Raw genomic sequence first — 13,160 nt, forward strand, 5'->3', positions numbered from 1 at the left:
TAGTCTTTTATATTACATTTTTATTTTGCAAGAAAATAAATTATACAACTTAAAAAATAAAATTCAAAAATTAAGCAGTACATCAAAATAGTTCAGCTGGACTGCCATACAGAAACTACCACCATTCCAAATTGTACAGCGTTATTACCTCGGTAGTGGCACACATTCAAATTGTAAATACCATACGCAGATAGATATTACAACTCAGGAACTCAAGTTTGCTCAACACTCCAGACTACATATAGTGTATATGACAGGAAAACTTTCGTGTGTTGTTTATTTCACAAATCTGACCTCAAAGAATTACAAAGATAGCATCCCAGTCATTTCGATGAAAATAGAAAACAGTTTGAGATAGCAAATCTTTCTGTAAAACTATCAAATCTTTTTGCCAATTGTATTTTTAAAATGCGCACTTTACAGGACAATGGCATCCCAATGCAAATCAATGCAACGTGTGAACATTCAACACATTTAGATTAAGTTTATAAAGGTGATAACAGGAAAGTCACATTTCCTTTTGGAAACGCAATTGCATTAGTCATAACAAATGAATGAAAGATGAACAAAAATAGGAGCTAGGAACACCAACTGTGGAAAGAGGAAAATGGAAGACTTCAGAATTGAAACTGAGATCCTCATCACGTTGTTGGGACAAAGAAAGTTTTAACAGTATTCCTTAATTAAACCCATTAAAAGCGATTCCCCCCCCCTTGTCTACAACAGGTTTTCTCCATAGCCGTTCACCGTGGCAGTGTGTGTGGCAACATGCTTCTCAGATGCAGCACCTCTTTTAAGCAAGGTCTTTGGACATGTGAATTCATAGCTAAAAACTGTAGCCTTAAAAGTGCGTTGTTGCCATATTGCAAATGAAGAATAGTTCATTTTCATTCAGAGCTGAACTCTGCCATCCTCAAAAGAACATTCAGCCCAGCTACCTCCCTGTGCCCCAGCTGATACGAGTTCTAAGTGCATACTGGTGAAAGTGACCTGATGAAGGATGCTAAACACAATTCTGCATCTTTAACAAATTTGCTGGTGTGATTCTCAGATTTAATAAAAAATCAACATCCATTTTCAGCATATATTTAAAGAAAAATGACCACGTCGTAGGCACATTACCAAGTGTATTTCCACATCCCAGGTGTTGAGAAGGTACATAGGTAACTTTGAGGTTATACTATTTCATACTTATTAGTTGAGGGAAAACAGTTTGTTAGATTTTAACAATCTGCTGCTTTCTGCATGCGCTCCAACTTCCTGAATGATTGCATATAAGACACTCCCAACTTCTCTCAACCTAAGTCAATGGCTTCAGAAGCTGCACTGCCCCCTCTGCAGCGCTCCGGCTGTGTGTTCCTCTGTGGTTAAGGGCTGGAATTTCTTATGGTGGAGGCTGTGCTCAGACTGTTATGTTTTAGAGCTCTGGGTTGTCAGCTTCTCCCAGCTATCTCATCTGAGCACTCATTGCTTGTAATTTACCTTTCATATACCAAAACTCCCGTAGCACAGGGATTTTATTAGAATTTTGTTTTCTAATATTTGAATGGTTTTAGTGGCTAACTACACAGAGCACCACTTGCTTTTGATTCTCAATAGCAACACCATAGGAGAAGAAAAAAGATGCAGTATTTTTGAACAGCATCTACTGTTTTTAATCAATAAAAGCATCGAGCTTAATTTGTAATTTGTAAATACTAATTTGCCAGGTCTCAGTGTCTCTCCATCTCTTCTTGGTCATGAAACCTCCAGTATTGCAAATTTCTCAGTCAAACAGAGGACCAAGCACACACCATATGCAGGCAGTCACGATGACAATTATATTAATAAGCAGACCAAGCAGCTCGTTTAAGGGGGCAAACAGCCACTCTAGTAGTGAGTTTGCTTTTAAACCACTCTTATTTCACCCTTTACTGCAACCATGTAAAAATAAACTCCTTCTCTTAATGGAAGGTTTTCCTTTCTGACTGCAGTCAATCCTATCCTCCACCCTCTTTCAATCATTTGAGAAGACCTTGAGATATTGTACTTGAACTGGGAAATTAAGAAAAAAATGCACACTTGCAATTTATATACGAATATTCATACAGAACTGAGTAAGGCTCAACTTACCTTTTGTCCCAAGACAGGCACTCTGCTCCAGTGAGTCGTATTACAGCCCAGGACATGCAGGGACATTTCAGAGCAGCAGAGAGGCAAGCATTGCCAAACAACTACTTCAGATGATTGAAAACAGAAGAGGTAACATTAAGAAATTGAAATTCCTGGTGTGTCCTTGGCACTCTCTCCACATACATCACACAAGGTGTTTTTTCTAAGCTTTTTACCATCTCTGTTAGAACTGTATTTCCCATTCTGACAGTTTCAAAGATGCTGACTTTCAAGGAACAGAAGAGCCAATATGTGATTAACCTTACATCTATACATACAGAGAGAGCTACCAGAGAGGAATTAATACAGGGATCTTTGAGTGTTATCTTCTTTCTGAGAATTTGTGCATCAATTTCTTTTTAATGCGTTTAGATGTACATCATATTTAAATACCTGGAATACAAATATTAAATGTACAAGGAAATACATTTAATATTTCTGTTTGCTATAACAGACCTATCTGTGGAAACTGTTTTTATAGTGGAATATCATTCAAGAAAGCTTTGCCTTCTCAAAGAGGATTGTACCAAATCATCTGTCCAAATAAAGTAACAAATAATGTATATCCACTTCTTTACAGAAAGCAATTTAAAAACAATGATCTCTTGCTTAAAGAAAAGTATCACCCATGAGTTGGAATTATTTTTATGTCACTTATGTGTCAAATATTAAAATCCAGTTACTAGATTGAAGCACTGCTCTAGCCAACAGATTTTAATGATAAGAAATATATATCAGTTTGTGAGGCATGTGTCTCTCAAATGTTATTACAAAAAGGATCAAAGGTGGACAGTACATGACTCTGTTGATCCAAAACACAAAAGTGAAAGTGCTACTTCTAGTCCTAATTGCATTAAAAAAAAAAAAACAACAACAACAAAAACCAAAACAAAACTAGTAGCAGTTTCTCAGTGCATGAATATTTGAATATTTTTCCTTTGTGCAAGTACTGGTCATCTAAAAACCCAAACCTGTATTCTTCCTGGTGGGTGTAAGTCAAATCTACTTTTAAAAGTTCACAATGGGCTCTTCATGAATGCAAGTTTCCCACAAAACAGCATGCTGTTAAAAGTGTGCAACATGAAGGGAATGCCATCATGCTAGCTGAATGAGATTGGCAAAATAGAGTCCTCTTTAAGGTAAGGCAGGGATTTTAATACGTAATGAAAGTCAAAACAGGTCCTTCTGCAGCACAAACTGTTGCAGCTGTCTGTCCAAGCACCCTTCCATTTGTGTTCTCAGCATCTCACAGAGTCCTCACGTTATGCCATATATATGAAGGTGTTGATATCCGACTCATCTCTTCTGATATACTTGTGCTCTATAAGCCATTCAATTTGCTCTTTTATCATTTTCTTTTGTGGTAAGAACATGTTTTTCAATATTTCTACCAGTTCAGTCTGAAGCTGGGCATTAGTAATTTTCTTCCTCATTTTCATTATTTGGATGATAGCCTCCTGGTGGGGAATGAGAGAAAAAACATTCTGAAATGTCTGGTGGAAATGACAAAGCAAACACAGCATTAACAGGGGACACTAGATACAGCAAGGCAGCAAAGAAATGCATATTCTTCCTCAAAAATCAAATATAAGAATTATTTTGCCACTCTAAGTACTGCACTTAAGACACACCTCAATTAAAATGAGGCAAGGCCAACATCTGCTCTTGCTTACATATTCCTGAAGTGAGGGCCAAACCCTAACCCACTTGAAAAAGACACACTCTGAATACAGCATTACACCTTTGTGAATTACAGCCAGTTGCCCATGTTCACTATCATGATAAAACTTCAGAATAAAACAGTACAGAGATCTCCTGGGAGTTTGTATTCCCCTATGCTTACAAGAAAGAACAAAATCAAGAATGCTGAAAAAGAAAATAAACAACACAATAAGAACACTCTTTACTTGCAAGGTCAAACCATGGAGTTTGTTATCTTCCAGGTCGTGGCCAAGATCTTGATAGAACTCAAACCAAAGGAAACTGTGCACAAAAGGCTAATTTAGGACATGTTCAAAGCATGATGGAAGTTATAAATCCATGAAGTAAATGGCTTTGAATTTGTCAGTAATAAGATATTAACTGTAAGGCACAATTCCTAAGCTTAAGTAGATACTGAACTATCTTCATAAAGAAGGTGATAAAGCGACAGAATGGAACACTGGCAAGATGTACAAGCAATACAACTTGAGTCAATGGTGAATGTACAGAATTTTACATCTAGAGTGTGAGTCAGTCACTAAAACCTGGTGTTTTTTCATCTGCCCATTCTCTGAGCAGAAGTCATGGTGATCTGAGACATACCTTGTGAAATACAAGCTTAGTGTCAGAGTAGCACTTACAAGGTGTTCTCATTTGGTAAGCACAGGCAGGCATTAACCCTTTGGCTAAAAGAACGGCCAGGGTGTTAAATGAGGCGAGACAGTTTACAGCTTGGCTGTCCTGGAGTTTACCCTGGCTGTGACTACAAGCACACATGCACACAGAATGAGCTCCTCACAAAGTATCAGAACCATACAGCAGAAGCCCAAGTGGGATTAAAAAGCATTCATTTCAGTCATCAACAATAGGAGGCTGTGATAACACAACAAAAGAAAAAGAGCTGTGACATTCCTCTGACACCCACTTACCTGGGTTCGTAATATCCTTAGCTGGACGATTCCTTCATTCTCCTCTTCTCGCATTCTCTCTGTAGTAAGTTGCAATCGACCAATCAAATTTATCTTGCCCCTTTTCTGAACTTTAGCATTTTTTCTGAAAAAGTTGTATTGTGTAAAAATAAGGCAAAGATAATTTTCAATTAAGGAATTCCTACTAAATTTAAATTACAGCAGCAAGGAGAACCATCGTGAATCAGACATTTATAGACTAGAAGCATTGCAGGACTGGGATACTGGCTGACAAATCCAAATTCAATGCCAATTCCTCCACACAAAAATCCCACCACCAATATACTAACGTTACAACAAAATTCATCAGCTGAAACTGATAGCACTCAAAATTGAAAAGTTACCAGCACTATTTTAAAAAATAGATTTCTAGAGAAACATACTTCAGTTCAGTTACATAAAACTAGGGTTCTTCAAAGGAGTTTTTACAACAAAGTTCAGGAGATGGGACTAGTTCATTTTTCATCACAAGAACTGTCTGCATAGCATAAAAAAATCGAGGGGAAAAAACAGACATCATAGCAGACATGGCAAAAAGCTGATGGCATTCTTCATTGGTCACCCCCAAAACTTCTGTGCAGCCTCTCTCTTCTGTCATGTGTTCACATCATTTCTCAAAGCTTGTGATCCTGACAACAGGAACAAATGAACCAGCATGTCCCTGGGCAAGAAACTAAGCCCTAGCAGCAGTAGACTTGGCATTTTCCTATATAAAACCTCACGGACTCATTAGTAATGGGAAGATGGCAGAGCCTCCAATTCTGCACCACATCCCCAGGCATTTAAGAAATTTAACTTCACAGAAATCAAAACTATACAAACACTTGTCTGAAGGGGCCGCTGGAGGTCAGCTGCTTCAACCACCTATCTGAAGCACAACTATCACTAAAAGTGAAATGAATATAGGACAGCAAAGCCTTGTCTAGCTGAATCTTGAGAACTTCCAAGGATGAAGATTAAAGTGAATTCCTTTAACTATAAAAAAGCACATTGTTATTTTCATTTTCAAGCATCATCTTACATTAAACTGAACTCCTGGTTCACCGAGAAGAGGGTTCCTTCTGTAAAGTCTTTGGGTGAATTGACTTGAGGTTCATACAATAAAACCTGACGTTTCAGCTTTGGAAATGCTACAAGAGACTACAGAGAAAAAGGGGGGAAAAAAGAATGAAAATAAAACACAAGACTTTCTAAATGGAAACAAGTACTCTTTAAGAACATTGCTCACTGCTGTGCAGACTGTCGTGGAGGAACCACACAGCCTTGTTCAAAGGTGCCAGCGGGCAACACAAAGTCAGTAGTAAAATCAAGGATGGAACACAGCTTACCAAATCTCTTTCTGAAATGAGTTACCGTAAGTAAAATAATAAAAAGAAAAAATGCACAAACTCACAGCTACAGAAGTAGCGTGTAGTGTTGCCTGATGTACATTATTTCTCTTTTCTTTTGTGAGCTAAATTATTAAAAGACTGGTAGAGCAAATGCATTATTTTTAAGCAACATACAATTATCAAGAGTTCCTAGAATTAGACCAGTCCCACTCCACAAACCACAACCACAACTGTGTGCTTTATGCTGTATATGATCAGAAAGATCTTGCTGTTTTCAAAAGCTTACGTTACGTAATTCCAAGCATAGAGAACATGTTAATGTAAAGGCTGTGTGTGCTTAACAGTAGTACAAGGAGCCAGCTTTACAACAGATTAATTAAGAAAAAAGGTGTTCACACTTCAGTTTTGAAATATTATCTGACAGCACTTTAAAAATATTAATTCCGTACTTCAAAGTACAAAAGGTCAGGAAGAAATCTGTTTCAAAAGAAAGTGAAATACCCATAAAGTCCTCCTAAGTTCTGCATCAGGGAGTTCAGTTGCCAGTTTAAGATTTTCAAAGCTGATCTTCTCTCTGGGTCTTTGGTTCCATGCAAACAGAACAGCTAGTTGAAATGTTGTTACCTCCAAGTCATACTGGCCAACCTCATTCTTAAATGTTATCTGTGAACAGAATGATATTTTGCTTGAAAGGCTTTCTGGATAACAAGCTTTCTTGCTACTATAAGCACACAAAGAGCTCTGCCATTGAGACTGAAGCACCAAGAAGTATACACTTACAATTCCATTGGACATCAGGTGGTGCCAGTGCAGTTTTCTACCACTGTGATTCTTTTTATAAAATTCTTCAACTTCTGGGATGAGATCTTCTAATTCCGTGGGCAGTGAGACAAATACTTTTTCAGAACTACGGGACCAGGCACCAGCATTTAAAATTTTAATATTCACAGAGTCAGCTGTAAGACAATACTGGATTATATGAAACTGCAGGTATAACAGGCAGACAAACAGAACGCATTCTTCTCCTGTTCTAAATACAATTGGGAAGGACTGAATTTTCAGAAACTAGCAAGGTGCCTACCCATTAATGCACTCCATTTGTGGACCACTGGCTTTCTGCCAGCAACACTGATTGAAACCTTTGCTTTTTTGTCTTCCCTCTGCAGAGCTCCTTAAGCAGTGATGCAGCTCTACAGCTGATGTTGGTAAGCACCACGTAAGGAGTTTCAGCAGCAGCAGGCCCAAGGTTGGATGTTCCGTCTTTCTCATCAGTGAAATTTAACCTCAGAAATGCAATTTGGAGTCTTAAGAGTGTGCATCAGTCTCTCCCAGGTAAGGGAAGAGCGCAGTATAAAGCACTCATGAAGAATGACAGGGGCATAAAAGAAGGGGACAGTTAAAGCATTCACCTGGTTGGAGGTGGATTCAAGCCCTACCTGGAATTTAGCTACAGTTAGGGAGCCTACATCTAGAAGATATACCCAATAACTTCCAGAATGATATAGCTCAAGAGTCAATTGTAAGAAAAACAAAGTACAGTCGTTCCAATCTAGGGGTAGCAGTGCTCTGATCAACCTGCAGTTGATATAATTTTTAACTCAAGGCTCAACAAGATTTTTTAGCAGCACAAGAAATTAAAACCACTAAAACATATGAAAAAAATACCTGGTAAAGCAAGTTTATTATTTTTGTGCATTTCTTTGAAGGCCTGGTTCAAGTCTTCAGATACTTTGATATCCTGGAACATTCTAGCCAACTTGTTTACATAGTCTGCTGGCATACCTACTTCCTGTATAAACAAACAGAACACTGAACTATGACAGAGGCAACTAAGAATAATAATAATAATAAACTCAAAAAAGAGAGAAGAGCGGTGAGGTACACAGACAGCATCACTTCATTGAAACAAACTTTATGTGATATAAAGGAGTTCTTCTGCATGTATCACAGGTAGTTCCCCTTAAGAGTATATGATGATTCTTTTAAAGAAATTCATGTGCTTAATAACATATGCATGCATTAAGGAACAAATGAATGAAGGCATTCAAATAATATTCTAATATACATAAAATTTCACAATTAGATCACCGGTCTAATTGTGAAATTATTTACATGCTTAAACAACAAGTACACTGCATTTTGCTCATTTGCATAGGGAAAATATGAAGTTTACAGATACACAAAATATTTTAAAAACTATAATTATCACTCTTAGGATCAACATTCCTCTTAAAGAAAAAAAGCTCAGCTGTTTTACTTTCACAAAGTTTCATAATAAAATGGAAGTGTAAGACAACCTGCACAGCCTGCTATTTAAAATAGAACTTACTGAAGCAAGGAGTAGGAATTAAAGTGTTTAAGGGTGAGAATTAATAGCACATGTAACAGGAACAACCAAGTAAAGAAGGACAACAGGCTACTTACTCGGAGCCACTCCACCATATTCTCCTCAATTTCACTATCAGCTGATATATCTAATATCAGGCGTCTTGTTAAGTGAGCTTTGTGATATCGCATGAAAACATCTTTATTCTGTACATATTTAAGTACCAAAAGCTGTCAAAAAAAGATTTTTATATATTTATTTGCACCATTAGACAAATCTTTAAATGCCCATCTAATGCCCCTGTAGACTACGAAGTAGAAAAAGGCTACTTGAGGGTGACTGAAGAGGACCCACGCTACGCTATCACTGCCCCAGCTATCAATCTTTTATAACGTCACACCTTCAAACTGTTCCTTTGTCAGCCATCAGGAACTTCTCTTAAATCAGAGAAGCCATTAACATGAAGCACCCTGTGTTATTTTCTATACTAACGTTCACTACCGTAACACACTAGAGCTTGAAATGAGCAATACTTTAGCATATTGATTTGGTGAAGACAACAAAGAGGCATGAAACTGCGCATGGTCAGTAAGATACAAACACACATGCATCGTGATATAAAACTCCCTTCCCTACTGCTGCACTTCACAGAACTATTTTTCAAGATCAAGGCCTTGACCCTCATGAGGAAATACACCAACCAAATTCATTCTTCAGACTAATCAAGTAGAAGAAAGCAAGAACATACCACTTCTTTAAGCTTTGCTTCAATTTCTTCAGAGGTTAATTTTTTGCTTAGTGGTGTTTTTCTTAGCAACATGTCACAGTAATTAGCAAGAAGCTCAGGGCATTTGGATTCAGGCTGAGTTTTCAATCCAACACTAAATAAAGAAAGAACAACATATCTTCAAACTGAAGAGAATCCTGTTATTCTGGAGCAGTCACACAGCAAACAGGATAGACCAAGCACTCCCCTTGGCAGGGCCACAGTGGAACAAGAGAATTCAACACTAATGAAAAACTAGGGACAACTCCCTTTTCCTCTTGGAAGAATAAATACTATTAAGCATTTTCAGACAGCTTCTACAGCTTGATCATTCCAACTGCTTTTCATTTTAGAAATTTCTAAGTACAATTATATTCAAACTGTAGTTTTAATCAAATAAATGACAGTGAGGATTCCAGTAAAAACTTAGCAGATAACATAACAAAGTATTTCACTCGTCAGTATGGCCTCTTGACAATGCTCAAGAACAACTTCCTGCAGTGCCCAGGAGGCAAAACCTGACACACGTATCATGTAGCAACACAATGAAATTATTTTGTAAGAGGCAGAAACAGCAGGCTAACAGCTGGGAGATTAAATAGTTTGAAGATGAACAAGGAGACGCTACGGTATACAGACTGAGGTTCTTCAAAAGGCCTGCGATCACAAGGTTGCATTCTGAACCTGCAACTACTGTTGAAAAAAATTGTTCCTAATGTCAGGTGGCACCAACTTGATTTCTAGTCTCAAACTGTTGGCCAACATTCTTTGTAATAGATTCCCTTGGAAAAATAAAGGTAATGAGTAAGGCTGCAGTTAAGAAGCCTTGGGGATGCTCAGGAATCCGGTGCTCTTGCTCATTCTCTCATCCTTGCTGACTGTCTACAGTAGATGAATGCTAAAAGAGATTGTATACATAGGGAACTTGGAAGAGCTTAGGAAGAAGAATGCTGAACAGAAGACCACTGCCATCACAGTGGTCACTAAGAGATCACTAGGTAAATTTAGCTTTTAGGAGTCAAATACAGGCACTGATTTGCATACTCCCATGGGAAATCTAAACACAGACACAAAAAACTCCATCTTGCCTACATCTTTACAAAGTATGCAAAGCAGGGATCAAGTCCCTTGTGAGGGTGTTCTTCCAGTAATAAAACCAGCAAGGCTAATCCCCGTCCTACATTACTATTAGTCCAAAAGCAAAGTGTTAAGAAGCACATGCCATCTAGACACAGCCCTGAGCAGTCCTGCTTCAGCAGAGCTTGGGCCAGAAGGATCCAGAGCTCCCTGCTGAGCTCAACAATTCCGTGACTCTGTGTACAAAAATACTGAACAGACTTCAATACCTGTGCTACTCCAACTCACAGGTGCTAAATAATAAACTCTGAAAAGTCTAGTTTCATTATGCCTTTCCCCTAGGAAAAAGATAAATTGATGACCATAAGAAAAAATGAGACATGATAAACTGGAAATAGGAAAAATATAGGCTTTACCCACACTAATAAAAGTGCAGAGAATCGTTTCAACTTGTACAATTGTCTTGTGAGATAGCAGACTTATTTTATTTTATCCATGGCTCCTAGAAAGCGCAGACTGGCTTGCCAGAGAATGCACATAATCTTGTGCACTCTGCAAATGTTCCATAAAACAGACAAATGCTCAGTTTATAAGGAAATCCTAGCAAATAAATAAAAAGCACCTCTGAAACTCATATTGGCATTTTTTTTAAATAATCTCAACACCAGAAACTGTAAGAATGCAGTAACTCGTGCTCTAGCCAACACGAGATCAATATGGATCCATGTCTCCTGCTGCCTGGCTTTTCCAAAGTAGAAACTGTCTCTGTCAGTCTTCTGCTGCATCTTCTATCTACCCGTGCTCCCATTTTCACAAAAGGCACAGGAACTGGAGATATGTGCCCCTCAGCTAACTTCAGTAAGATTGGACAAACCAGTTTAGCTGCAGCTGCCAGCCTTGGGTTCTGTAGTAAGTCAGACTACAAAGGACACATAAGCAATCCCAACCATCCTAAGTTAAATGCTAACAATCATCTGACTGACTTCTATCTCCTCCAGGCTGAACTAGCAGAGTGGCTACCATCAGCACGATTTTCCTCTCAAGTGCACGTCAGCTTAATCTTCTACTGAAAGATGTTTAAGCTAACCTGGTTAATTTTGCACTGCAACCAAGAAAGAAAACCCGCACAGGTCACACTCAAAGCATTGCCAGGACTTTTACTGGAGTTTGGCAGTTTTACAGCTCAGTTTTTTGGAAGCAATAATCCAGGAAAGTGTTATTAAATTCAACTAACAAACAGATTAATTAGTACAAAACAAAAGATTCACAATTACTACAAACAAAGTTGTTTAAATAAGCTGCTATTCATTGATCTGCTCCCACATGAAATGCATTTCAACAGAGCTGGATAATCAATCTGAAATTTTATAACATAAGAAGATAAGGCACTTTTAAATGCAGCGTTACCTCTTAAGGACGTTTAAAAACAGAAGCTCTGTCTTGAACAATTTAATAACCCTGACTCACATTAAAGTTTATACTGCTTACCCCTTTTGCTTCAATGGCAATTCAAGTTTAAATATTGTAGCATCATTCACAACTGCTTTGTATGCCTAAAATAAATAAATACAGATAGTCAGAGCTTCAATTTCTCTCCTCAATATGTGAATCACAAAAGTTTTATCTGCCTTCTTAGGTTACCACAGGAAGAAATTAATTTAGTTCTTCTATTAGGTCAAAGACTGCAGATCTGATTTTCAGTATGAGAGTTCAAAAATCCTATGACTCAGTTTTCCATTAACAGATGTTTTACATTCTCCTTTTTTCTCTTAACACACCACCTTAAGCAACAACTTAAAGGGAAGGAATTGCGTGGAATGGGTTCCATATCTGAAACTCTATGACTACACCCAAACACACAATAAATTCTAAACATAAATATATCACTGAATCAATATTAAAATTTAAAGGTGCTCAAAAACAGATAATCTTTTAATTGACAATTTTTCAAAGCTACACACAAATGAAACTTGATGATTACACAACAAATTCAAAACAAATCAGTTGTTAGTAAGTGACACCAACTTTCAGTCCACATACTTATCAGAATAGAGCAACTTCTAGATTTAGAAGTGTGTGGTCACAAGACATCATAATATTGTTTTTAACGATTCTTAAAAAGCTGAAAACAAGTAATGAGTAGAAGCACATACCTTATCTCTTGCAGTAAGAAATCTTGGATCATCTTGAAAAGCTTCTTTAACCAATTTACTAAATCGATTAAACAGTGTAAGCAATTGCTCTACATACTTCTCAGAATCCTAAAGTTAAACAGGCAACAATCAAATTAAAAAGCAGATTTCACAGAAGTTAGCATGAGCTTAATTCTCTCATCTGTAATCACACAGTCTCCCAGGGCTCCAGGACTACAAAGGAGCATTTTATTTTTATTCCCTGTACCCAAGAATTTTACAGCATGTAAACCTCAACACAGACTTTCAGGATCGTATTTCCTATATACAAAAATAAACACAGAGAGAAAAAATACAAGTTTTAAATACTGTGTAATAGCTTCCAAATTAAAAAAAATGTTTTCAAAGATCAACAAAATGAACATACTAATTGCTGAAAACACCCAGGCTTCCCAGACCCTGAGAAAAAGATTATGAGAAGCTGGAAAAGACTGGTGGAAAGCAAACCTTATAAAATTTCCACACGTAGAGCCATATCTGGATTGGTAGTTGAAAGTATATCTCAAATTTCATCAGGAAGTTAGAACTTTGAGAAAACTAATTATGCCTATTTAATCCTAACACATAATTAAGTAACCTGTGCACTTAATTTATAACTTTTTATTTCCCACAAGTTTACCACTTAAAGAAACAATTGAAAATGTAAGG

At 37.4% G+C, this 13,160-nt stretch overlaps 1 protein-coding gene across 1 annotated transcript in view; it reads right to left on the bottom strand.

Annotated features, from left to right (window-relative positions):
• The window catches only part of CUL5 (cullin 5), a 31,886-nt gene continuing 18,726 nt past the window's right edge, over positions 1 to 13,160 (bottom strand). The window contains exons 10-19 of the mRNA XM_085216255.1: positions 12,474 to 12,581; positions 11,809 to 11,873; positions 9,226 to 9,358; positions 8,576 to 8,707; positions 7,817 to 7,940; positions 6,932 to 7,107; positions 6,653 to 6,814; positions 5,842 to 5,960; positions 4,782 to 4,905; positions 1 to 3,608 (exon numbers count right to left, since the gene is read on the bottom strand). Coding sequence (XP_085072381.1) covers positions 3,414 to 3,608; positions 4,782 to 4,905; positions 5,842 to 5,960; positions 6,653 to 6,814; positions 6,932 to 7,107; positions 7,817 to 7,940; positions 8,576 to 8,707; positions 9,226 to 9,358; positions 11,809 to 11,873; positions 12,474 to 12,581 — 1,338 coding nt within the window. The 3' untranslated portion in view covers positions 1 to 3,413. The remainder of the gene's footprint in view (positions 3,609 to 4,781; positions 4,906 to 5,841; positions 5,961 to 6,652; positions 6,815 to 6,931; positions 7,108 to 7,816; positions 7,941 to 8,575; positions 8,708 to 9,225; positions 9,359 to 11,808; positions 11,874 to 12,473; positions 12,582 to 13,160) is intronic.

The sequence above is a fragment of the Meleagris gallopavo genome, chromosome 1 (assembly GCF_905368555.1).
Source record: "Meleagris gallopavo chromosome 1, MGAL_WU_HG_1.1, whole genome shotgun sequence".
Classification (NCBI taxonomy): domain Eukaryota; kingdom Metazoa; phylum Chordata; class Aves; order Galliformes; family Phasianidae; genus Meleagris; species Meleagris gallopavo.